Source organism: Symphodus melops, assembly GCF_947650265.1.
Source record: "Symphodus melops genome assembly, chromosome: 12".
NCBI lineage: Eukaryota > Metazoa > Chordata > Actinopteri > Labriformes > Labridae > Symphodus > Symphodus melops.
The window spans coordinates 22,020,244-22,044,185 of NC_136702.1; the positions used below are offsets into that span (position 1 = coordinate 22,020,244).

At 41.6% G+C, this 23,942-nt stretch overlaps 1 protein-coding gene across 1 annotated transcript; it reads right to left on the reverse strand.

Moving 5' to 3' along the window:
* Positions 1-5,845: 5,845 nt before the first annotated feature.
* igfbp5b (insulin-like growth factor binding protein 5b) lies at positions 5,846-19,842 on the reverse strand. Its single transcript, XM_079357211.1, has 4 exons — positions 19,119-19,842; positions 10,098-10,312; positions 9,748-9,867; positions 5,846-9,178 (listed from the first exon to the last, which is right to left on the reverse strand). The coding sequence occupies exons 1-4, from the start codon at positions 19,450-19,452 to the stop codon at positions 9,035-9,037; spliced, it is 813 nt and encodes a 270-aa protein (XP_079213337.1). The 5' UTR covers positions 19,453-19,842; the 3' UTR covers positions 5,846-9,034.
* Positions 19,843-23,942: the final 4,100 nt, after the last annotated feature.

Below are 23,942 nucleotides of genomic sequence, written 5' to 3' on the forward strand. Positions count from 1 at the left end.
TTAGCATATGAAAGAAATACGTGTTTTAAAAAAAACCTTCTGTCAAACTGAGCAACAAAGGTTAAAAGGTCGAATTGTTCTTCAATTAATTGAGATGCTTTACTTTCATGTGATATCTTTGCCTCCTATGTTCTGCCTTTCTTACAAAACTAAAACAATCAGTTTCAAGAATAATGTTCAGAAATTCAAATTTTGCTAAATTCAACTGATTGCTCTAAATGTTTTCTACTATAGCTTTTTGTAGATTGAAGATATTATTTTAAGGTTTTAGCTGCACAGAGGAGCACCAAAGAGGCCTTCAGTACCTGATGTTTGGACACATGTTGCACATCTTTCTATGTACATATGGCATGTGAGCAGCGTATTAAGTCAGACTTTCTATTCAGTCAGATCACTTAAGCACTCCCAGTCAATAAAGTAAACAGTGTGTCTGGTAGATTTTCCACTAACTAATAAAGATTTCTGATTCTTCAGGCAGCACATGTCATGTTGTTTTTTTAATGTTAGGAAGCCTAAGTATATTACTGAGTATATTTACAGCTGAAATTGCAAACACTTGCAAAAGTCACGATTCATTTGCAATCAAAATGATTCAACACGAGGGTGTAAAGAAACACCTCTTTGAAGTTCTGGCCAAACGTGTATCATATGAGACCACTCCTGACTGACTTTGGCCTTGCAACCTTATACATGTGCCAGTGAGCTGAGCACCAGCCCCACAAACGCTCTTTCAACCACAGCTTTGTTCATTTTTTTGTGACACTCTGCTTTTTTCCTTGAAACTCTTCTTATTTCGTTGTATTAACGCTGGGTTTTTGGCAAGGGGGTTACTTTTAAAAATTTGACAGCTTGGCTTGGTGTCACACATGGATCTCAGGCGTCCCCGGGCACTTTTAATGCGAGTTTGATGCTGGCCTTTTCTGAAAACAAATCAAAACAAGTGTCTTTTGTTTTGGGTTTGATAGATCAGGCACAATGGGCTGAGGAGGGTAGTTTCGCAGTGGGAATAAGAGTGGGGGTGAGTATGTGTGTGTTTGCGTGATTGTGTCTGTGTGTGTATGTGCAAAAGCACATGTGCGTGTGCTGGCCTAAAGAGCCCAAGATCTGCCCTACTTTCAGGCAAGTATTTCTTTTGTTAGCATTCAACAACTTCCCTTGATATGTTGATGGTGGGTCTAAGACTCACGGAAGCTGCACTGTGTTGAATGTTAACAAAATAATTGTTGTTTTATCTTTGTTCAAATGACAAGGTGCTCCAGTGTTAACAGGAAGTACACCAGCTGAGACATTTAGCTTTGAATAAGGACAAAGGAGCATAGTGTTATGTTTCAACATAGGAAGACTGGTGAAAAAAAAAGTTCATGCAAAACATATTGTGTAACTTACAAGTTCCCAAAACGTCATCTGCCGCGCCTCGTCATGGCAGATGACATTTTTTTCAAAGCCCCCGCAAACCCCAAATCCCGAACCCCTCACCATAAAGAAATGCATACACACACACACCATCAGACGCACTCTTTGCTTAGAAAATTCTTATAATTTTAGAATCTATCTAAAACATTGGCACCAACCATTCAAGAATAGCTATTTAAATTGACAACATGAAAGACTCCCAAGCTACTTCTGAAGAGGAAGCATTTTGATGTGAAACTGTATCACAAAACTTCTAAAGTCAGATTGTTTTAAAACCTGAATTTCTGAAGATGAAAACCTACCTACGAGTAGGGCAATGGGGAAAATCTTTCTTTTAGATTCATATTTTGAATCCTGCATTATTTAAATGACTTGTGTGGGCTTGTTTCATGCTGCAAATCTTGGGTGTAGCTCTGAGATTCATTCACAGTTCATTTTCAATGTCCAGCTTTGAACTGTATTTTGTGTTGATTAAGGCAATGGCAGAAAACATTTCTCAAACAGCATGTAGCAGAAGAACGGAGGGCAGGATAAGCTCGTGGTTACCTGGAAGTCCTCTCGCTGCCACTCGTCACCTCTTTGTTCAAAACTGGCTCCTTCGGACTGGAGAAAGCGGGGATTGTGGAACACAAGGTAAGGCAAGACTTTAGCTCCCAAAGTCAAAGAGTAACAGCTGAGGTGTGGTTATGTATTTTCACTATGCAGAATTGACAATAAATTGCATATTTTTTACCAAATTGTTAAGCTAATAAACAGTTGATCCAGCCTAGATTCATAATCATTCCTGGCTTGAACCAGAATGTCCCCCCCGGGGATTAATAAAGTTTATCAAATTCAATTAAAAATAACATAGTTGATTTTGAATTCAACCATACCTTCTGTTTTTGCCTCTTTGGTAGTAACTTTGGTCTTCATTTCTTGTAGTTTATTTAGCATTGTACTGAATAAATGTCTTGCTCAGACTCCAGAAACACTGGAACATCCCTGAAACTGTGCTGGACAGTCAAACAATCAAGAGTGTTGACAGGCTTTCATTTTTTAATGTGTCCAGCATCTTCTCACCTGGCTTGGCCCTAAAAGGTCATGCATCCATACATTTTATTTCCCTCAGTTTTCCTGTGATAACAAGTAGACTTGGCTTGATTACGAGAGACCCTGATTTATACGGTATATCTCTTTATCTTGGCATAACAATGCTGGTTTATCCCGTGGTAATAAATTAATTTCAGTTTTCCAAAGATGTCGAGAAATGAAAGGACGTATGAGCTTATTGTTTTTGTTACTGATCAGTCACCATGGACAAATGCAAATACCAAAATCAAATTCCATGAATAGCCCTTTTTTTTTCGAAAGGAAACAAGTAAACAGTAAGGATCAATACCCCATGGCAACTTTGAAAATCGATCCAGCAAGTTAATCTGTAATCTGTGAAGGATGTTTACGCCGAACTGCTTTCTTATTTTCTAGACTGTATTGATTTGCTCTATAAAGTGGTTCGTTTACAACTTCTTTAAACTTGTGTTCTTCTGGCATAGCAAGACAGTGTACTTGTGACAGTGTACTGAGGTTGCATTTGGAGGCCAGAACTACAAGCCAACAAAAATGAAATAGCTGGTTTAAATTGCCCACATTTTGATTGACATTTGTCCTGATGTCCTCTTTATATATAGCATTACCGCCATTTCCTTTTTCAGATCAATGTAGTGGCGAAACACAGAGCTTGTTCATAAACGATTGCAACACTTGGTTTCCAAAACCGAAACATTATCTGTGCTTTCAACTGTTCTTTTTATTGTTTGTAGGATGTCAAATCATAATCTCAACGTTTGTTTACCTAACATGCAGTTGTGGTTCTCACAGTCACATCCGATCCGCGCCGAAGAACCCTCCATTTGAGATTCCAGGTCTAAGTCCATGTTTGATGAAAGGGTTTTGGATGAAAACTAGCAGACACTTGTCTGCTGTCTGCTACCACCGGCATCGGAGGATTCTACCACTAAGTCAAGTGATTTACTCTCAACCGCTGTAAATTCTTTCAAATCTCCTTTCATCTTCATCCTGGTGATGAAAAGAACCACCATTAGCTCTTTAAGAGATAGCATTATACACAGCCAGTGCAAGCAGTGATTTGCAAAGATCCCAATTATGCAGTGTAAACATCTGCATGCCATTTGTACTCCAAATGCCCCATCATCGGTTCTAAAAGTCACATTTAATGATATGAGCCACGGGCAAATCGATGCACAAGCAAGTGAAAACATCTCCAAACCAGTGCATAGGGCTTGACAGAGTAAATTTATTGCATAAATAGAAATTAAGATGGGATGAGGAGGTAATCTTTTTAGAGATCTGATTGGCCGATCAGAACAGCAGTTTGACTGGGATTGGGATGGATAGAGGTGCGTGAGTTGATGTCAGATGGAGCCATACAATGCTGTTGGCCTCATTATGTAATAAAAGGAGCATAAATGCTTTGAAGTCCTAAGTGCAGTTGTCAGTTTCTTTGAAGGCAAATAGTAATTGTCATGTTCACTGCCTCACAAATCAAATCTTCTACACATGTTCCCTCCTCCCTTTCCTCGATGTTAGTGCCCTCCCAACTACAGGCAAACACACGTGCACATACACACCACAACAATCTTTACGGCAGCCTTGATCTGCTCGCTATACAGGAACTGCAGGGCCCTCCACCCTTTCATGCCCTGCATCAGTCACCCACATCTGGAGTTGGTCAAAGTCCTGAAGTCCCCAGGGAAAGATTTTGGTGGCCCCCCAAAAAGAAAAGTCTCATTCTGTCACTTCCTGGAATTTGGGAATGAATAAAAATGGCCAGACACCCCTCTGTGGCCATGCATGTAGATCCTTAGATCTCTTCCATATTTTGTCCTTAAAGGCAAAATTGCTGTACTATAGACTTGTTACTGGGGTTCGGATTGTTCACATGTCAATGATATTTCTTTATGGAAATATTGTAGGCAGTATTTAATGAATTATGCAGCATTCTGAAACAATGATTTATTGGCATTCCCGAATATCAAATGAATTTATTATTTGCTTAAACGTTGGACAACAGCAATAATATCGTTCAGCCACCACTAGCTACTACTACTATAACAGTAGCAATTAAAAACTGATTACAGGGAGAATGTTCATATGATAGCAAACAACAGTGGGTAATACTAAAGCCAGCCTGAGTCTGTATCTTTAGAAAAAGCTAGAAAACTGTCACTAAGCATTTTCCTGTTTTTATTTAAACATTTGAAAACTAATATTATGTAAGATAGTTTGTTGTTAAAAACTGCTTTTAGGCAGAAACAAGATGTCAAAAGGCAACTAGGTGTTAAAATTTAAAACAAGCCAAGCAACTTACAAACTGCATAAGCTTACTCGTCTTTATTTTACTCAAGCTGCAAAAATGCTAGAAATCAAATGTAGATCTGTAGAATGAGTTATTGAAATATAACATGCAGTGGTATCTGATGGATTGTGAGTAATGGCAACACTTACACCTGGGAATAAACATTGTTAATGGTAACGTAAAAGCATCTCTTCTTGCTGTGTAATAGCAAGTTGTTATATTGACCAAACCATGTGGACCAATCTTAGCTTAATTTCGCCACAGCTTGTGTCTCTGTACACTGCAAAACTCTTACACTTTTTATGAGCCAGCTAGTTAAAGCAACATGTAAGGCCTACATTTCTGTAAGAAGCAATCCTCATATATCGTATTTCAAGACACTGAACCGGTGAAATGTTCTTGTCCGATTGGCAGATTTAATTGCTGATCAAACAATGCAGGCCTCATTTTTGGCTCTTTCATATTATCTTTAAATTAAGATGTTTGTTTGGATTTGTCAGATGTATATCATATAATTAGTGTTCAAATATTTTTGACAATACATTAGACAAAAGAGTCAAGTTTTTGCAGTGTATGCACTGAGAATTAGCAGCCTGTGTACGTCTCTGTGATAGGCCGTGTGTCAGGCGAGTCCGTTCTGCCATTAAGTGCTAATAAAGGTAAGGTTTCCATAACATGATGAAGCCTCCTCCAGGCTATAAATCTCTTCTTCCCAGTCATTTGAATAGTGAGCTGGTCCTGCTAGATGTTATCCCCCCCTTGAAGTTCAAACTCTTGGTAAATGACTTCCTTGTTCCTGTGCAATCTTTTTTGACTATGGTGTTGAAAACCAGGTGACTTGCCCTCAGGCGAGGCTTTATAAAGTCACATCCTGCATGCTGCATGAGATCCTTGTGGGCTAGCCTGGGTGTCTCAGACTTATGTCTAAGAGGTTTATCAGCTCGTGCCTCAGAGATTAGTCAGTGCTTACTATCAGGATGATTCCGCTTCAAACTGTTCTTTTCAAGCCAATTTGGTGGCTACTCACCTCCTTTTCAAAATGCCATGCCAGAAATGAAAACCTTGCAAGAGAGCTTAAATGAATACATAACTTTATTTAAATAAATGCTTTGTCATAACAAAAAAAAAGACAAAGGTTAAAAGAGTACATAAATTACAAGTTGAATAAATATTACACAGTGATATTCACTTTAATAGTTTGAGATTGTTTGTCTTTTTTCTTATTTGTTTTATGTAGTTCCAAATACTGACCATTTTGTTTCCCACTATCCTCCTGCCACCGATGGGTCTATTTCACAAGCCAGTGAACACCAAATTATGCAAACCAATTGTATTGTCTTATTACATCCAGAAAGTGTTATGTACTCAGAAAGATAGCTGTTGTAACTGTGCTACTCTATTATGTAACGTGAATATGAGTTTAAAACCAAGTAGGAGATGTGAAACCTGAGGAAGACACTACCTTGACGTCGGTGTGGGGAACAGAGAGTCAATGAAATGACTTTGTTGGAGCCTGAACCTCAACCTGTTATCCAAACAAAGTATTCAAATACACCATGTATGAATGGTTCTGGATATTCCATGTATCATTGCTTTTTAGCTCAACTATTAAATCAAAGTGAAACTTGATACTCTGCTGATGGTGCTAGTGTTACATTCCCCAGATTTCCATGACTCCTGGTAACTGTCTTGCTAACTGTATCTAATGTCATGCAATTGGTGGCCCCGGTGAGGGGAAGTGGCTAGGCCCTGATTATGATCACTGCCCATGGCGCTTGCGTTTACTCTTTTCCTATCTCCTCTATCCATTTTCCCCCTTACTACCTTAACTCTCATCTCTGTGCAATTTGCCATAAGAACATCTCTAGCTGTGTTACTTTTGATCTAATTTTCTTCCCTAAAAGATGTTGCTGTAATGGAAGTCCCAGGCATGGACTGCAAAGCCCCTGTCGACAAATATTACCTCAAAGCACCACCTTTGAATGGTAAGCACAAGATAACACAACATTTAGCTTTTGTGGCTGTTTTTTTTTTTTTCATAATCTTTTTTTTCCACTAACTTCATGATACCACATCGTAGGACGTCGTTGTGTGTCAATATCAAAAGTGAGTAACTGAAATAAGTGCAAGCTGCTTTTTTTTTTTTTTCGAAAGTGGTAGTGGGGATTTCGGTGTTGGAAGTGGGGCAAGGAGAATTGATAATATATTCACAACTGGAGGCCATTTAGGATGTGATTTCTCTTTTGTCGCAGCGAAGGAAATGCTTGATAAACCTCCAACCATCCGTTGGGCCTCCCCTCTCTGGCAATCATATACATTGGCATTCACATGAAAAAAGCAGAGTCTTAGCTTATTGGTTGTCAAAGAAAAAAACGAGGGAGTCCCTCACACATCATTCTTGTCCAGAATTGCCCCGAGGTACAGGCAGAGATAATAAATGCTTTTGCAATTTGTTGCTGATACCTTTTACAAGATCTACCACATTCAATGTTCTTCTTTAAACAAGAACTAAACCGACACTTATCAATGTATCAAGTATCAGCTCCAGCAAAGGGCTGTCTGAGAAAGGAAATCGCCCCATAGGATATCCATGTCACTTTCACGTCGCTATTTAAATGTATTTGCATGTAGGAAGGCACTGTGACTTGCACACAGAGAGAACAACTCTTGTTAAATGACCCTGTTATAACCTGTAACCTTTTTGTTTTGATCATGCCCACCTTTAGATGTAGTGAGATAACATTTGCATGGAGTCATGAAGCAAGAAGGGTTCAGAGGGTTAGCTTCTTTGACTGCCCTGTCATCAAATGACTCAGGGTCATTCTCCCGACAGGCTACAAGGACCTATTCAAATTCTTTACAGACTAAAATCTTCTTTTTTTTTTATGTTCCAAGCACAATTACATTGTTGTCATACTATGTTTCTACAGGAAAACAACATTCAATAACTATATTTAAAAGTAATGTAATACACCATGGTTACACTGTAGTAGCAGTACTGAGGGGAAACCACTTGATCAAGGAACATGGCTCAAAAGTGGGCGGTCTTTACTTCACTGAAGGCAAAGAAAACAGCACAAACAAAACCATACAAAACTACACTTCACACAAATGAATCAGAGAAGCAACTGGCCTGACTGGCAAGTCTTGATTATGCACTCAACTCGAAAAAGATCGAAGTCCACCTTGAGTCCCGTCAGTTAAGCTGAAAACACTTTATTTCACCGGTAGAGTCAGCGCTCTCTAAGCTCTGTGTCGCCCTGCATGGCAGTGTCTGTTTAAATAGGCACAGTTGGCATATCAGGCTAGCTTCTTTGTCGAAGAGCCACTTACATAGGTTCATCTGTGACGATCTGCTCACTCTTTTGTTTCCAAACACTCTGTGTCCCGAGACATACTTTACATCGGTTATAGAGAAGGCCAGCCCCAAGACCACTTCAAGCGCTGGCAATACTTTGTTCTGACAAAATCAAACAAAAGAGAAAGAAAAAGAAATAGGACATTCTTTTTGTAATAGGCTCACTCCGTCATACACCAACACCGGCTGATACATAACACACACAAACTGTATACATACACACATTCATGCACGCGTCATTTTGCAAAGATACACATTTCTAAACAGGATCCCCTATTCATAAGTGCTCTGACAGAACCACATATCCAGATAGAGTCAACTGTTACAGCATTTCCCTATCGATTGTTTCTTTTTTTTTCTTTTGGAAAACAGACAAAAACCAAATTACTCTGCCAATCGTCAGTTCCACAGTGGCATCATGTTCTGATCTGTTTTCAACCAATGTGCCTGATTATTTTTGTTTCCTCACAATTACTTTTTTTTTTAGTTAATCTGACATTATACAAAGTGTTGCGTTGAAACCCCCAACTTCTATAAAAATGTATCCATCGTGTGCATATATTTTCATGGATCTGCAGCCAGCGGTCCCGCCTCATACAAGGGGTTCCATGAGTGACAGTCAAGGGATCTAGCAAAATCTTCTGGGACTTTTACCCTCATTCTGAGATGAGTGCTTGGTCAACAACAGAAAAGAAAAGGAAAAAAAGTTACAGGTGTCTTTTTTTTTAGCCTGTCCTTTCGTTCGCATTTTTTTCGTCCTTTTTTTTTTTCAATTTGAAAAAACAAAACTCTTGAAGTGTATAGAGGGCGGAGCATTCAGGTGTGGTTCAGAGAGGGGGCATGGGCCCTGGGTCACGTGGTGATTTGGGGTGGGGGGGTAGGGGTCGAGGGTGGTCCTCCCCCATTCACTCATTGTTGTTGTTGTTGCTGCTGCTCTCAAGGTCTTTACACTGAATGTCCCCTCCGCTGTAGTCCGTGCCAGGGAGTTGAACACCATACTTGTCCACACACCAGCAGATGCCTCGTTTGCGTCCGCGTGATGGCTTGCACTGTGGGCAAGAAACCAAGATTTTAGCGCTCATGACAACCGCAACCATGTAGGTGGGAAGTTGTTGAACTGTAGAAGCTGGCAAGTTAAAGTCTAACACATAAAGAAGAAACATGCTAGCATTAGTTGGTCACAATTGCAACAACAATGGAGTTAGCTAATTTGAAGAGCCTGCTAGCTAGTTAAATGTTTAGCTTAACAAGTTAGTTTGACTCAATCTAGTAACAGACAAAGGTGGAGCTTTGCAAGGGCCTAAGCCTCCTGGAAAATAGCTTCAACATGAATACCTGTCAGTCAATGTGTAAATAACTGTTGTGTTAATAAAATCAAGATGGATGAATTATATGAACGACCGTCCTCCATAAAATCAAAATTTAGATATTTTGATATGCTTGTGTTTGCATTGCTGTAATGGTTTCATTTATTGGCAATAGAGGTTGCTACTTGCGTCACAGTAAACTAATCTTCTCAGTTCAATTGAAATTGAGTTATTTTTCTACCAACATTTACCTCTTCAACTAACCGTTTGAGGAAAAGCTGGGTCACTTTGGCCTTTTGAATCTATCTCACCTGCTTGCGCTTGAAGAATCCTTTCCTGTCACAGTTGGGAAGGTACAAAGACAGCGCCATGACACGAGAAGTATCCTTCATTCCCTGAATGATCCCATCCAGTTTTCTCCTGCATGGTCCCTATAGGGCAAGACAGCACAGAGTCATGATCCAGCATCGGTCATTCGAGTTCATCAAGTGTTGTGAACTAACATTTAATGTAATTGGTGTTACTGTGAGCTGTGAAAACATTTACTACAAAGGACTGACTTGCAGTTATGTTTTTGTGCACTACCACTAAGTCACCAAGATCAAAGGTTCTCCACACACTGGTCTAAAAAAATGGCTTTATATGAACAGCATGTACTTACAAACTCAGGCTCATGCTTGTCGATGGGCAGGGGGGAATAGTCCATGGGGGACCCCATGGAGCGCTGCTTGCCCAGCTTCCTCTTCTGCTCCTTGCGAAGGGCGTGGACTTTTTTACTGTTCACAATGTCTTTGGGAACGATGGGCACTTTGGCTTGCTGCAGATCCTCTGTAATCTCTGTGGTTATGGTGTCGTCATGTTCTCGAGACTCATGATCTGTAGCAGGGAAAATAAAACACAGATTGCTCATGTCAATTTGGAGCCAATAATCGAGCACCTGCCCTCTATTAATGCTTTATCCACTTGTGTTTAGTTAATTATTGGCAGCTTGTTTATAATAGACTTTTAGAATATGTCTTTTGGCAATGGATGGCAAGTTGTCCCTGCCCTCTACTGGAAACCAAGGGAAGTGATTCTTTCATTTAAAGTTCTGATTTTATAACAAGCTGTTCACCACAGTGACATATTTTCACCACCTACAGTGGCAAACATCCCTTTTGACAAACCCAATCTCCACTATCTCCTGAGAAAAACATCAGCCTCTTTTGCTGTATTAGGGACTAGGATAGATGAAGACGCTCAGGGGTTTAGAGATTTGGGATTCTGTAAGGGCAAGGCACATTAAAAGAGAATGCTTAAAACCTTTTTAAAAAAACAAAATAGATGTTTATAAAATCCCTCTAAAGCTGTATAATAATGTTGATAAAATGAAGGGAAAGCAGCCCACTGAGCAGGGGAGACAGACACAGCTCTATTGCTCATTAAACTCCTCCAGTGCCTCTGAAACCAAAGGGTCAGGGTTAAGGTTAGGGTTAGGCATCAAATTGGCATCCCCATTATTTCTTATTTGTTTGACAGCAGTTTAATGCTAAGCAGGTAGTATTCAGCAGAAAAGAAAATATTTGCTAAAACCAGCTGCCGGTCACAGCTTGAAGCGAGATTGAGTAAAACCAAAACAAGAAGAACACTAAAATAAAGTTGAGAATGAGAAATGTTTTGTTCGAGAAAATCCAGCGAATGATACATTGGATCAAAATTTTACAATTTAATATCGCAGTGTTTTTTTGTTTTTATGTTGCCAAATTGTAATATGGTAACTGACGACACCAACTGACCATCGGTTACTAATTGAATTATTTACATCAAACATAGCTGCATTTTAGAGGCTTTTAAAATATTCTTTATTGTTGAAAAGTGACTTAAGTTCTCTTTTGCGTTGCTTATTTACAGTATTTTTACAAGGTTTGTTATTTCATAATAAAAACAGCTGTGAAACTTTATTTGGATGAAGCGTGACGTCAGGAATGTAAAGTGTCTCTGTGAAAAGCGTCTTTATTACAATACTTAATGAAATATTCACATTCTGCATTAATCACATTCTACATCTTGTTGTTGTTTTTGTTGTTTTCTCACTTAAGTACAATAGCAGGTGCTTTTCCCATGGCTTGTGCCACCAACTGTTTCTTTCCATTTGTTTATAGATGAGATCTGATGACAGCTGATGAACTCTTAGCACCAACACAGGAGTTTAAACAAAGCTTTTCCCACACAGCCAAACATTCCACACACTTCTTCTTTACATGTAACTGAGTAATGTAATAACCATAACCATGTAACATCCAGTAGTGTAAGACAAATTTGAGTTTATTTGGATTGAAAGAAATAGGTGACAACAGTCTACGACCAACTCCTCCAGTGTCTTTTAATGTCCTCAATGAAAGGCGTGACACAAACACCAGAAAGCACATATTTCTCAGCTCTCCAACTTGGGAAAACTGCATCACATGTTGCCTCCACCGTGCCTGGAAAATTTGCTAACACGTTATCTGGACTGCTAAACTTCAACAGGGACTGAAGGCCTCCGAGTGTTGTTAACTTTACTGCGACGTGTCCCACATTAAACTGATTCAAATGTCAGACTGAGGAAAATCCGGTTGCTCTGCGGGCTCGTATAAATGCTTGTTCATATCTGTCACAATCTTGTGCACTTATCAACACAGTTCCAGCTCCCCCAGGGGGCACTGCAGTCTCAGAGACCTGAAAGTCCCCTCAAGATAGGAAGTTCACAGGTTGAGGTCTTTTATCCTTAACCTAGCCCCCCTCCTCCCAGCCCTGGTCCCCTCCTATCTTTGGGGCTCAGCCTCTTAAGCCCGGACCCCCAGCCAGAGGTTCTTTGAGGCCACATAAAGAAGCCCTCAGCTCCCCCCTTGGCTTAGCAGTACCATAAGTACAGAGTTATTGTGGGGACTTTGCCAGGCCCCAACTGGCCGGAGCGACGGTGCCAGTGGATGACCCTGGTTATATTTATCTGACAAGGAAACCCGCCATGGTGCTCACGGCCAGACTCACTGAACCAGAGAGGAATGTTGGCTCCTGACTGCAGGCCAACTGCTGCTGAAAGTCAAATCAACTTCCTTACTTGTAAAGCGGCATGGGAGAATAAGTTGGAAAATATGATTTTTAACAAGTCGCCATAACTTCCTCGACTGGCCTGTTAGTACACAGCCACCGCAGAGAAAGGCAGTGAGACGTTACAAGGACACAAGCTCTGAGAAACTGATGTTCAAAGAGCCTGACACAGCATGAGCGTCTGGAGTCTCTGGGAGGGGAAGACGGAAGGGTGAAGGGGAGGGGGAGGGCGATGGGGCAGGGTGATTACCAGAATTGGGTCTTTGGCTTCTGCGCTGCACTACCGTCTCTTTGAAATTAATCTCACAACTCATGACTTGGCAGGCCTTGGTTTGTGTTTAGATATGTCCTTGTGTCTCCCCCGCTCAGACTACGAGGCTATGACTCGCTATAAATAAATATGTCAAACAAGCATTCCTATGAACACCATGCATGTGACCACTGTGGAAAAACTCTTTATTTCTGCTGTACAGACCAATAGTTTCTCAGGGCACTTGATTAAAATGCCACATATTTGGCAATAAAATATGCCCTCGAAAATAAGGACTGTGAGTTTTAACGTGCATTCTTGTTTCATGTGTAATCTCATTTGAGCATATAAATGGCCAGATTAAGATAGGTCTAAGCCATGAGACAATTATATTCTACTTACAAGTTAGTCACTTTGCAAAATATGTCTCTTCAGAGTATTTTGAGGAGAAACATGGGATATAAATGGTTATTCAGCATTGTAGCTTTTATTGAGACAGCTTCTTTTCTCTGCTCCAGTCACAAAATCACCAGATTCATCTTTTCTGAAGTGGGCTCTTCGGTGCAGCCACAATACTCAGTTTTTCCATGCTCAGGGTATCCAGCTTGTAAAGGAGGCTCAGAGGGTCTGTGTTTAACTCCTGAAACGTAGCCAAGACGCTGGACACGAGCCAAGTGAGCCAAGTCATGTGCAGCTCTTCCATTCAGTCGAGCCCAAAGCTCTGCTGCCATCTCTCTCTCTCTCTCTCTCTCTCTCTCTCTCTCTCTCTCTGTCTTTCTTTCTCTCTCTTTCTTTCTGCTCGAGCTTAAGATTTCATTAGGACGAGAGGAGTGGAGTAGCCAAAGGAGGTGCACCTGATACTTCTCTGTTTAAAAATTAACATCTGCACACAATTATGCTTCATGAATATCCCAAGTTTCTTACAGGCAACAGTCCAAGCATGAAAGATAAGTTACCTCTTCAGATTTCTTCCCTCCTCTTCATCTTTAAGACTATAATAATAACGTTTAGACTGCAAAAAAAGGAAGAACAATAGATCCCTCCCACCACCTTTCATTTGATTTCCCAGCATTACCACCACATATGTTACGTCCTGCCTTTGACTAAGTCTGAAATTACACCTTTACAAAATGTAAGAGGGTGGTGAATAGAGATGCTGTGTAATCTCAACGGGGGATACAACAAGATAATGTAGGGATCACTGGGCCTGAGGGACTGTGTCACATAAAGCACGACATAAGTAAACCATCCGTCAGCCTCAGGCTGCCTCTGCTACTTAATATTTGAAGGGAAGGCCATGGCCTGATAACCCTGCAGTTTCTGGAGCAGAAAAGGAGGTGTGAACTAACCTGCAGAGTCGTGCAAGCGCTGGGTGAACGTGTGCAGCAACACAAACAATAGTTCTTAATGAACACTTAAATATTGGTTAAACAAAACAACAATGTTTGGCTTTTGAGAGAATTTGCAGATAAAAGGTACAAGGTATCAGTGGAGACACAAGCTTTGCACATGACTTGGCAGTGCACAAACCCTTGTTACATGAGAAGACTGAGACTGGTGACTGAATAATGCTCCCTTCAAACGCAGATTAGAGAAGGAAGAGAACGTGTCCATGAGTTGGTTTGAGCACCCCCAAGTGTAAGGGATTTATGTTTTGACCCCAATGTCCTGTTGTTAGGCTGGAATTTGTTGTTCTAAAAATGCAGGAAATAACGCTTCCCATGGTATTGTGCACACAGAATATGTTCAATGCAATCAAAAAGTTTCCTGCTTTTCTGAATGCATGGTATAAATAGCAACACGAACAATTCAAGGATTGTAAATCGCAAAACAGAGACTTATGAGAGGATGCAATATCCATCCAAGAGGGAAATGCTGCCGTAGGTAAGCAAACCTTCTGAACTGTTTACAGCTTCCGCAGTGTAAATAAATTCTCAAGTCACACTGAAACCGGACATGAAAAAGGACATTAGCAGATTAAGCGCTTCTACTGTACATTCCTAGTTCTGGTCTGAGGTCCAATCCTACATCTGGGTGTGGGTTTGCAACAAGCCACATGGACGGACGCAACCTCTCTTTGGGTCATCATCACCACAGCACAATTGCTGGGTGTGACGATGTTCGAGTTCCCCAAAGACAGCAGCAGCAGCGTTTATTTTGGCGAGTCGCGCCTGGATGTAGTGTTAAAGCTGATCTTCAAGCAGCATAAAAAGAAACATCACTGTGGTTGAACTTCAACATTATTGTGGTTTGAACACATTGTTTAATTATCTGTAAAACCGCCTCAATCACGGCACGCCCAAGAATGAGCGAATGGGATGTCTTTGTAACGCAATGCATGAATTGTTCAGTTCAGCATAAATTTTACGACAAAAAATGTTTTTTTTATGCTTCTGAGTGATCAAAACTACGAGTCAACAAGCAAGTATTTAGGAGGAACCATTTCTTAATTGCCAAAGATGGTTTTATGTAATTGGACAGGGAACGATAAAAGGTCCATGAGTCTCACATTCTCATAAACACCAACATTTCAGAGAAGTCACTGAAGCTTCTATTGTTCTCAAATTATTTCACGAGCTTGCAAATGGAATTAAAAAGAAGTTATTTGTATGCACAAAGAGATGATTCTGCTTCTTTCCGGCACTCTGCTAACATGTAACCAGGTGTTTGAGGAGAGCTTACAGTTCACAGGTCAAGTGTCAACACATGTGACATCATTTTCCAGCATGTGGCCATCGCTGCCCTGTTTTTTTAGAATCCCACGCTCCCCGCTTAGAAAGACTACAGTGAGCGCTGATTTCTTTCACAGCTGTCGCCACCAGCAGGCTAGGTGTCAGTGACCAATAAGCTGTACAAATACCACTGTAAAGTTTTATAGGGAGAAATCAGGCAAGTGTGCCAAAGAGGTTATGTGCTTCCCAGTGACAGCCTCAGTACTGGGACTGTCCCTGTGATCACACTAAAGCTACAAAATTTTACGTGAAGACAAATCCACATCAAACCGTATCAAAGTGGCATCAAAAAGTCTGCATCAGATATTCCATAATTTGCACGTTTTTTTTTTCTCTCAAACCACATGCAGTATCTTAACTAAATGTCTTAACTAAATGAGCGTTCTAATAGTTCTACCTCCCCGTCACCTGCAACAGATCAGCTGCAGCATGCAAAGCTTTCATTGCACTCAGATGTTCAAGGTGAGACGGGTGGAAAAGAACATACAGTATTTCCTTTCGCATGAGCCCGTCATGAAGCTGTCAAGCAGCTGGCGCGGGCACACGTGACCGAAGCTATATCTAACATTGCATGTCTGTATGAGCATGAAAAATCCAAAGACGACAGTGTATGCTAGCTGTTTTGTCATTAGCCTGTGTGTAGGGTTGATGAGAATCAGCGTTTTGCAGCAGTTTCTTGGCTTTGACCCGATAACCAGCTGTGTCAGTGACGCTGGAAAGCAGAAAATGGCTGTTCTCCAAGTTGAGTGGTCCTCTAAAAGTATGTGATGACAAGCGATTCTGTATGGTGCTTAGAAATGCAACAGTGTGACCGTACATATGCTGAGTTCTCTGGCAAACATTAAGCATCAGAGGCCTGCAGTTGCTTGGCTTACTCATGACTGTCATCAATGACAGAGACGTGACGTGTGAGAAATCACCAACTCTTCAAATAACTGCTGTGGCTCAAATAACTCTGCATCTACACTCATGCAAAGAGCCACCATGAGTCTATTAAAGATGTCAGTAAAGGCACTAGGTTTTCTGTTGCTATGCTAATAAGGGGCATAGTATTTCCGTCCATGTGTGTATGAGGAGTATTCTGGTTTTTGGAACCACTCCCCAATCATCTTTTGTTTCTTGGCAAAGAGCAATCTGCTAAAACATAAGTCCCTTTCAGGAGCTTGAAGGACGAGGGGCCTGCTGCCATGAAGTCATATCTGTTGGCAAGCTTTCCAGGCTCTGATTCACTGAACGAAGGGAGGGGGGGGGGGGCAACAAAGTCTGAGTGCCCCCAAAAGCACACACCACCTCCTGTGGCTTATAATTCGAGCTACTACTGGGATCACAGCGCAGGAGCAAAATGTGAATTAATGCACCGCTGGGACCAGGATGCAGAGCTAGGATGGCCAGGAACATGAGCAGTGAAGGGAGTGGAAGGGAGGGAGGAGAGGGATGGGGTTGTGGGGCGGGCGGGAGTGACTGTAGGATAGCAAAGATTCCTCTTCCCCATTGTTTGGTTGCCCCAGTCAATATTTAGCAGAGCTGCAGCTCTCATGGCCTCTTGAGTGTTGCAGACACTTGAGCTCCTCCTCCTCCTGTGTGTTTGCCTTGCTCAGCTGGTACAGCACACAGACAGCTGCAACCCCACACCGCAGGAAACCAGAGGCTCACCTCACCATTACACCCATCCACCGAGCTGTTTGACACAAGGCCCTTCAGAGGGGTGGAGACACACACACACACACACACACACACACACACAGAGGGAGTGAGAGAGAAAGCCGGGGGCATTCTGCTGAATCACTGCCTTGTGACTGAGCGCCCATGCAATGAATGCAGCGCCAGAGGCAGGAAAAGATGCTCTGATTACCTCTGTGGGCCAACAAAGAAGTCGGGTTCTCTGTGTGTGTGTGTTTGTGTGTGTGTTAAGCCCCAAGTGAGACAAAACTGCCCGAGGTGTCATCACTCACAACAATCACACACAATGCACACCCAGACACCCACACAGCCCCGCCCAAGCACACACACATACACGGACCCTACCTTTACTTCGTTCACTTCTCTTCGCCGAACACAGAGTATGTTGGATACTTTAAGTACAAAAACACTCAACGGAAACCGCATTCTCCTCTAATATCATTAAAAGCAGAGGTGAGGGCTGCTCTCTGTGTTCAAACACCCTAATGACTCTGTCAACAGCCTAAATGAGCCCAGTGGTAGCCCCACTTTATAGAATGAGGCTTGTAGCCAAAACCTCTGTGGTTCCCACCTACTTATCTAGTTGTTGACAAGCTGCTAAAACTCCTGAGTGACAGCGGACTGCTCTCTGCAACACTAAGAAATGTCTTAAATCATTCAGGGCTGCTGGCTCCACTCTCTTTCTCTCCGTGTCTGCCTGTCTCCGTGTCTTTCTCTCTTTTCTCTGCGTCTCTCTCACGCACAGGCTGCAGATTTAGTGGTAATCCGACTCTGAACACAGAGCTAGGGTGAGCCTGCAGACCTAAATCTGTCTCAATTCTGATCTATCAGGACCCAAAGTGGCACCTCTTTGCATTTTTTTCTTTTCATGCCTGGATAGATATAATGACATTAGAATGTATAACAGAGGAAAAAATCTGCTCTGCCATGAGGACTGAAAATAGTGGCTATGACATACACTTGTTACAGGAGTGGATGTTGAAGGCAGTCCTTTGCACTAAGATCCTCTGAAAGAGGTTTCCACGTTTTCCTCCATACATGTTTTAAACAAAGTTTGGATTATTTCAACGTTTGTGTGTGTGGTTTTTTATGTTTTATTTTTTTTATAAAAACATTCAGCGAAATGCATTAAATAACTGGCGCTACCTTCAAAATGCACATGTGAAAATAGACTGTAAATCCTTGTCAGCCCCTCCTGGCTCTGCCTGGACCGCAGTTTGACAGCCACGCACTAGACGCTCAAATCAGCCGGGAAATGGCATGTACCTACGTAACCGCAGTGGAGCGTCCAGCCAGCCCGCAACAGCTTAACAGAGACAGGGGCGCACAACCACAAAGTATCGCTGGATCACCTGATGTTATGTTGTTGTTTTTTTTTAGAATCTTAATGATGTAGCACAACGCAACAGTGTCATTACAGCTGGATGCTGAACACAAGACAATCAAGGTGCGTATCTGTCCCAACATTAAGACATGTGTTGAGAAGGAGAATAAGCTCCTGCAGCCAGTTTAATCAAGGCAGTGGATAAAAGTTAATGAGATGGCACCTCATACCATCTGTCAAACAAACGGTCTGTCAGAAAGCAGTGGTGGCGGCTTTTCGTGCTCCGAAGGAGTTTGAGGAGAGGAAACTACCTGGGCAGCCTGCGAGGAGGCAAACTGGATGAAAACAATCGAAATTATAAAAACTGTTCAGAGAAAAGACTGTGTTATTATATTAAAAAAATAACAATACACTGACGTTTGATACTTCTATCTAGTTAAAACCTTCAACACATAAGCACATCCCCACATGGGACAAGACCTGGTCAGATACAGGGGACAGTGAAGACCCTTCGCTCCTGCAGCTCTGATAACTGCAGCCGCACTTCTTTTTTTTTTTTTTTTTTTGGAGTCACATTTTGGTTCCATGCATGCATTGAGTCAGGCAGTCAGCCGATGCGCGTCTTACCTATGGGTGGGTGGGCAGGTTTGTATCCTTTCTCGTTGGTGCACACTCCCCTGCCGTGGAGAAGGGCATGCAGAGGTTTCTCCTCCCCGCTCCTTGGCAGGCAGCGGAGGCCCTGGACGCACGTCCCGGTGTAAACGCCGCACGCCTGTCCTTCGGACAGGGCGCATGTTAGGCAGCAGCCGCAGCCCGGCTCCTTGACCAGCTGGCAGGCGACCGGGACCGGAGGGCACATGGACAGCGCCTTCTGGTCACAAGGCTCGCACGGCACGTATGAGCCCAAACACCCGGACAGCCCCAAGATAAATGTCACCAAGAGGCAAAAACTCAGAAACATTGTTGGTGTTCTCTTCAGTTAGTATGGTATAAACCTCAAATGCGAAGAAGAGGGGGGGGGAAAGTAGACTGGTCTAATGAGCACAATGCCTCAGTCAGATAATCCGATTTTTAAAGCTAAAGCCAAGAGTCTTTATCCAGGAGTGTTGCTATCTTTAAAAAAAAAATAAAACAACATTAATTACAGACTTTGCGCCGTGCACCGCACACAAACTGCTCAGATGTACAATTTAAAATATGTATGCGCTATTTTCCCGGAGATGATGTCTTCAAGGAGCAAGGCAAGTCTTTGCACAAAATCTCAACTTCTCTCCCCTTCAGTAAGGACTCCAATACTTTCTCCAGCAGAAGTTTCCTGAGCAGACTGATCAACTTGAGAGCTGCCTTGCCTTTTTAAAAACAGCCGAGCCCAAACCCCTAACTATGAATACGCTAAACACCAGGGAAGGGAGGCGCACTTGTTCCACGGCTTGGCAGGCGGCCAAACATTTTTTTTTTCAGCAGCAGGAGGATCGCTCTTTCACCCTGAAGGCTGAACTGATGCCGAGGTGCAGGAGAGCAACTCAGCCCTCATCAAAACATTTCAGCAGACAAATCCTCAAGAAAAAAAAAACCCTGCAGGCTGTCACTGTCTGCACATCTGTAGCTTCAAATTCTCCCCAAAAGATCTTGAAAGCGTCCCACACTGCAAAAAAAAAAAAAAGACCTTCCCAACAAGTCATTTATGCACAGCAGTTAAATTTCACTCGCGTGTCATGCTGTTTTTACTGTGTGTTAAAGAATTCTCCTGGAGATTCATGGAAACAATATTGTCCAGGATTGGAAAGTGTCTTTCCACTTAATTCACCCACACAAATCGTGAACAATGTCTCCCACTTCAGTCCACTGGATCACTGTGTAAAATCAAATGCAAAATAAGAAATACATTTCAGATCAGTGGATTTGAAAACATCAAAACTTTGCAACTTTTACTCAAAAAAACATTTCTGACATCACAACTCTTCCGCAACCATGTAAAAGAAATAAATCATTGGTAACCCCCTACTTGACTCACAAGTACTTCATTGTCCTGGCTTCAATGCATTATACTTATTTAGGAAACGTAGGACGGATGGGGCTGTATTTGCTCCTTCGCATTCATGGCTGGAGCAGGAAAAAAAAAACATGTTTCACTCTACACCACATGGGAATTGAATCCTTTACTTATAGAAGTGCTGCAACAGGAGAGTGGATGTTCAATTATTATCCTTGTAAAGTCAAAATTCACAGCTTTCCCAGACTTTTTTATTTTGGTCACTCTGACAGGGGTACCTGCTCCTGTCTTAAAGTCGCCTATTAATCCTGCACCTGTTGCTTCAACTGGATACCATTTGTGTCACAAATGGAGCCAGAAGGCAAATACAACGGCATGCCTCCTTTTTCTGCCAATCACATACAAACACACACACACACACACACACAGGTAGAGTCATATGCACAGAAGAAAAAGAGAACATAAGGGGTGGCTGTCACGCACACTTGAGGCAACATCCTGACAACTTAAGTGCAACTGGGCTCTATTATTTTATAGCCTGTGTGCAGAATAATGCCTGATGGCTTCAGCGTGTGCTCTGCTTGCACCACATATGCACTCTAAATCAGCCCGGCAAGGACTGTTATTCCCATCTTTGCAGTTTTCAGGGTAGATTTGTCTTCCTTAAGTAATAGCGTATAGTGTCAGGAAGCTATATCAGCTGTCTGTCTCACATCCACTCACTGGTTGACAAACGGTCTTTTCTATAACGTGGCAATCGTTTTACCTATATGCATACACAAGCAGGAGATCCATAGAGAAGTGAGTGAGAAGTGAAGTGTTAGTTTAGCAGATGACCACTAGAAGGCACTGTTAACAATGATAAACTCCATAGAGAAGGCATGTTTTCTGTACAGCACCACAGGATTGACCACACTGACTTATCAATATACAATCACTGACATAAAGATAATACAGAGTCTCTGTTGTATCCTTTGGATGTATTGCAAATCACTGCTGCTTGCGTTTGTTATTAAGGCACATTTAGTTTTTTTTCTTAACTGCAGTTCATCCATAGGTGTATTAGATTTGGTTTACAAAGGGTGTAAAATGATTTTTCTTCTTTCCCACCCTTTGACTATTTTGACTGTTTCTCTTTCATGTTTAACTTGTGCCTCCGTTTATGCCATCAGTCCCTTTCTTTACTTTTACAGTCTAATAATCAAAAAGAAAAAGGAACAAGTCCTTAAAAAAATAAATAAAGGAGATGACTTGTAGAGTGACAAATTAACCCAGCAGCCGCAGAAACTGCTCAGAGTAAACCGTGCTGGTTACACTTCTCACCATCCAGCTCCAGAGTTCAGAGGACTGTGGTGAGTCAGTGTTCCCTCCAAAACCAACAGGACCAGCAAAAGCCAGCAAGAGCAGAGTGAGACATAAATCTGAGCTTCTTTGGCCAAACCCGGAGCAGCGATAATGAACAGGATTAAGACAGTAAAGCAGAGTGGATTAATGCTGCATCCAGCAAATCTCTTGCTGGGCATGGGCACGCTGGATGAAGAGGGAGGCTGGCGAATTACAAGGAGAGCATACTGGTTCAAGCTTCAGTTAAGGATGTACATATTATAAATCTGATCATCACTGAGGGGATACACTGTTCTTTTTCCTCTGTGCTCATTCATTTATTAAATGTGAAAACTAATTCTCCAAAGGCCCGTTCCCCGAGATGCATCGGTCCACCTACTTCTTCTTTTGCCTCGCTCTTCTTCCTCCCATGAATCTTTCTCATTTTGAGGAACAATAAGGAAGTTTAATGCCAAAGTACAAACTCTTTATAATAAGACTTTGAGCACTCACATTATCTATGACGTAGCTGCAGTCCAAGTCATTCATTTATTTTATTCACTATGTGTGAAGTGTGCAATGGCACATTTATACAATAAGAAGTGAAAAGACGGTTGCACCAGATTTATTGAGTTGTTAACTTCCATCTGAAGTCACAAATATAAGAGAGGCAAGACAGACCCCACTCAACAAAGGACACTGCAGTAAATATAGTTCAGGAAGAACATCAACAGAACAGTCACTATTGAAAACAATATGTACATCCTGCTCAGAAAAAAAGCATACAAATGTCATGAAAACACAATAAAGACATTTTTGAGATGATCAGTTCCAGGTCAGAAAGCCTTACACACTTTTGTTCTGCTCTATGGATCAGCTAAGAGAGAAGAAGCAGAGGATCTGAGCAGGGCCGTCCTCGTTCATAAAATCCTCTCTGGCAGGCAGTCTGGAGCCAAGGCCACATATTGCTTTATTAACCAATAGAATCATTTTAAAATCCACATGGAAAGTAACAGAGCTAGGACTTGAAAAAAGCCCGACAGCTATCAAGTATCAAAATGTTACATTAACTGCAGCTGATTTATTGTATTTTTACAGAGACCAGAAAGGAGAGGTTCACAGCGAAGCCTGTTATTTATTCAAGCATGAATGAGTCTCTCTGATCAGCTGCAGCAGCTCTTTGATACAAGCAGATGCCTGGACTGTCATGTCCAGCTTTGTGTCTCTTTGTTTAATTTGTCTTTGTATTATTTCCTGTTTTATTTTGGGTTACTCACCTCTTCTTTTGTTTCAGATCCTCCACTTCCTGCCCTCATGTGTGATCGTCTGCCCCGCCCTGATTGTTTCCAGCTGTGTCTCGTTGTCTCCTCCTCACCTCAGTATTTAGTGTGTTACCTTCCGTCTGTGCCAGTTCGTCTTTGTCCCCTGTGTCAAGCGTACAAGTCTTTGTTTCCAGTGAATGACTTTTGTTGGTGTATTTTCCACAGCTCTCCAGTTCTCTTTCTGTTTGGCTTTCCTTGTTAAGTGTTGACTCCTCACCAACACTGTATTCAGGAGTCCTGAGTCCTATCAGCTGTGAAACACCATGAAACACTATGAAGACCATTACAAGATTTTTTTTTATTGAATTTTGAATTTAAAACCAATGCAAAAACATGAGGAAGATTAAGTTTTGTTCAGACAGAGAGAGATGCAATGGTCAAGCAGGGACGAAACAAAAGCAATAATCTCGGGTTCAGCTGTAGACAAAATGGGCTTATGTTTGGTTATATTATTACAATTTTCAAATGAGGAGCAATAAGAAACCCATTCACATGCCAGACTCAGAGCCTCACCCTGTATTTAAAACATAGTCACATTTATTGGAAGTAAAGCAGGTTGAAAAAACACAGAATACCCTTTATGTTTGTCGCACAGCTGGTGTTTGAGCCACTTCCTGTTTATAAATATATATATATATATATATATATATTTTCCCCACAAATTTTATTTGTAAGTCGTTTGTCATCCCTGATATGCTCAGGCGTTTCTGGAGCGGCCGTGCCTAGGGTGACATGTCTCTGTGGGATCGGGCACTTTCAGAAATGTTTGTATATTGATTACATCATAGATAAATTATTCTCCTTTAAATAATA

What these genes read in the sequence shown, in the direction of transcription:
- igfbp5b (XM_079357211.1), bottom strand. Translation starts at nt 19,452, where the DNA reads ATGTTTCTGAGTTTTTGCCTCTTGGTGACATTTATCTTGGGGCTGTCC. An exon ending in ACCTGCCCACCCACCCATAG is followed by an intron (nt 10,313 to 19,118) that starts GTAAGACGCGCA and finishes TCCCTGCTACAG; the next exon opens with ATCATGAGTCTCGAGAACAT. An exon ending in ACAAGCATGAGCCTGAGTTT is followed by an intron (nt 9,868 to 10,097) that starts GTAAGTACATGC and finishes CTTGCCCTATAG; the next exon opens with GGACCATGCAGGAGAAAACT.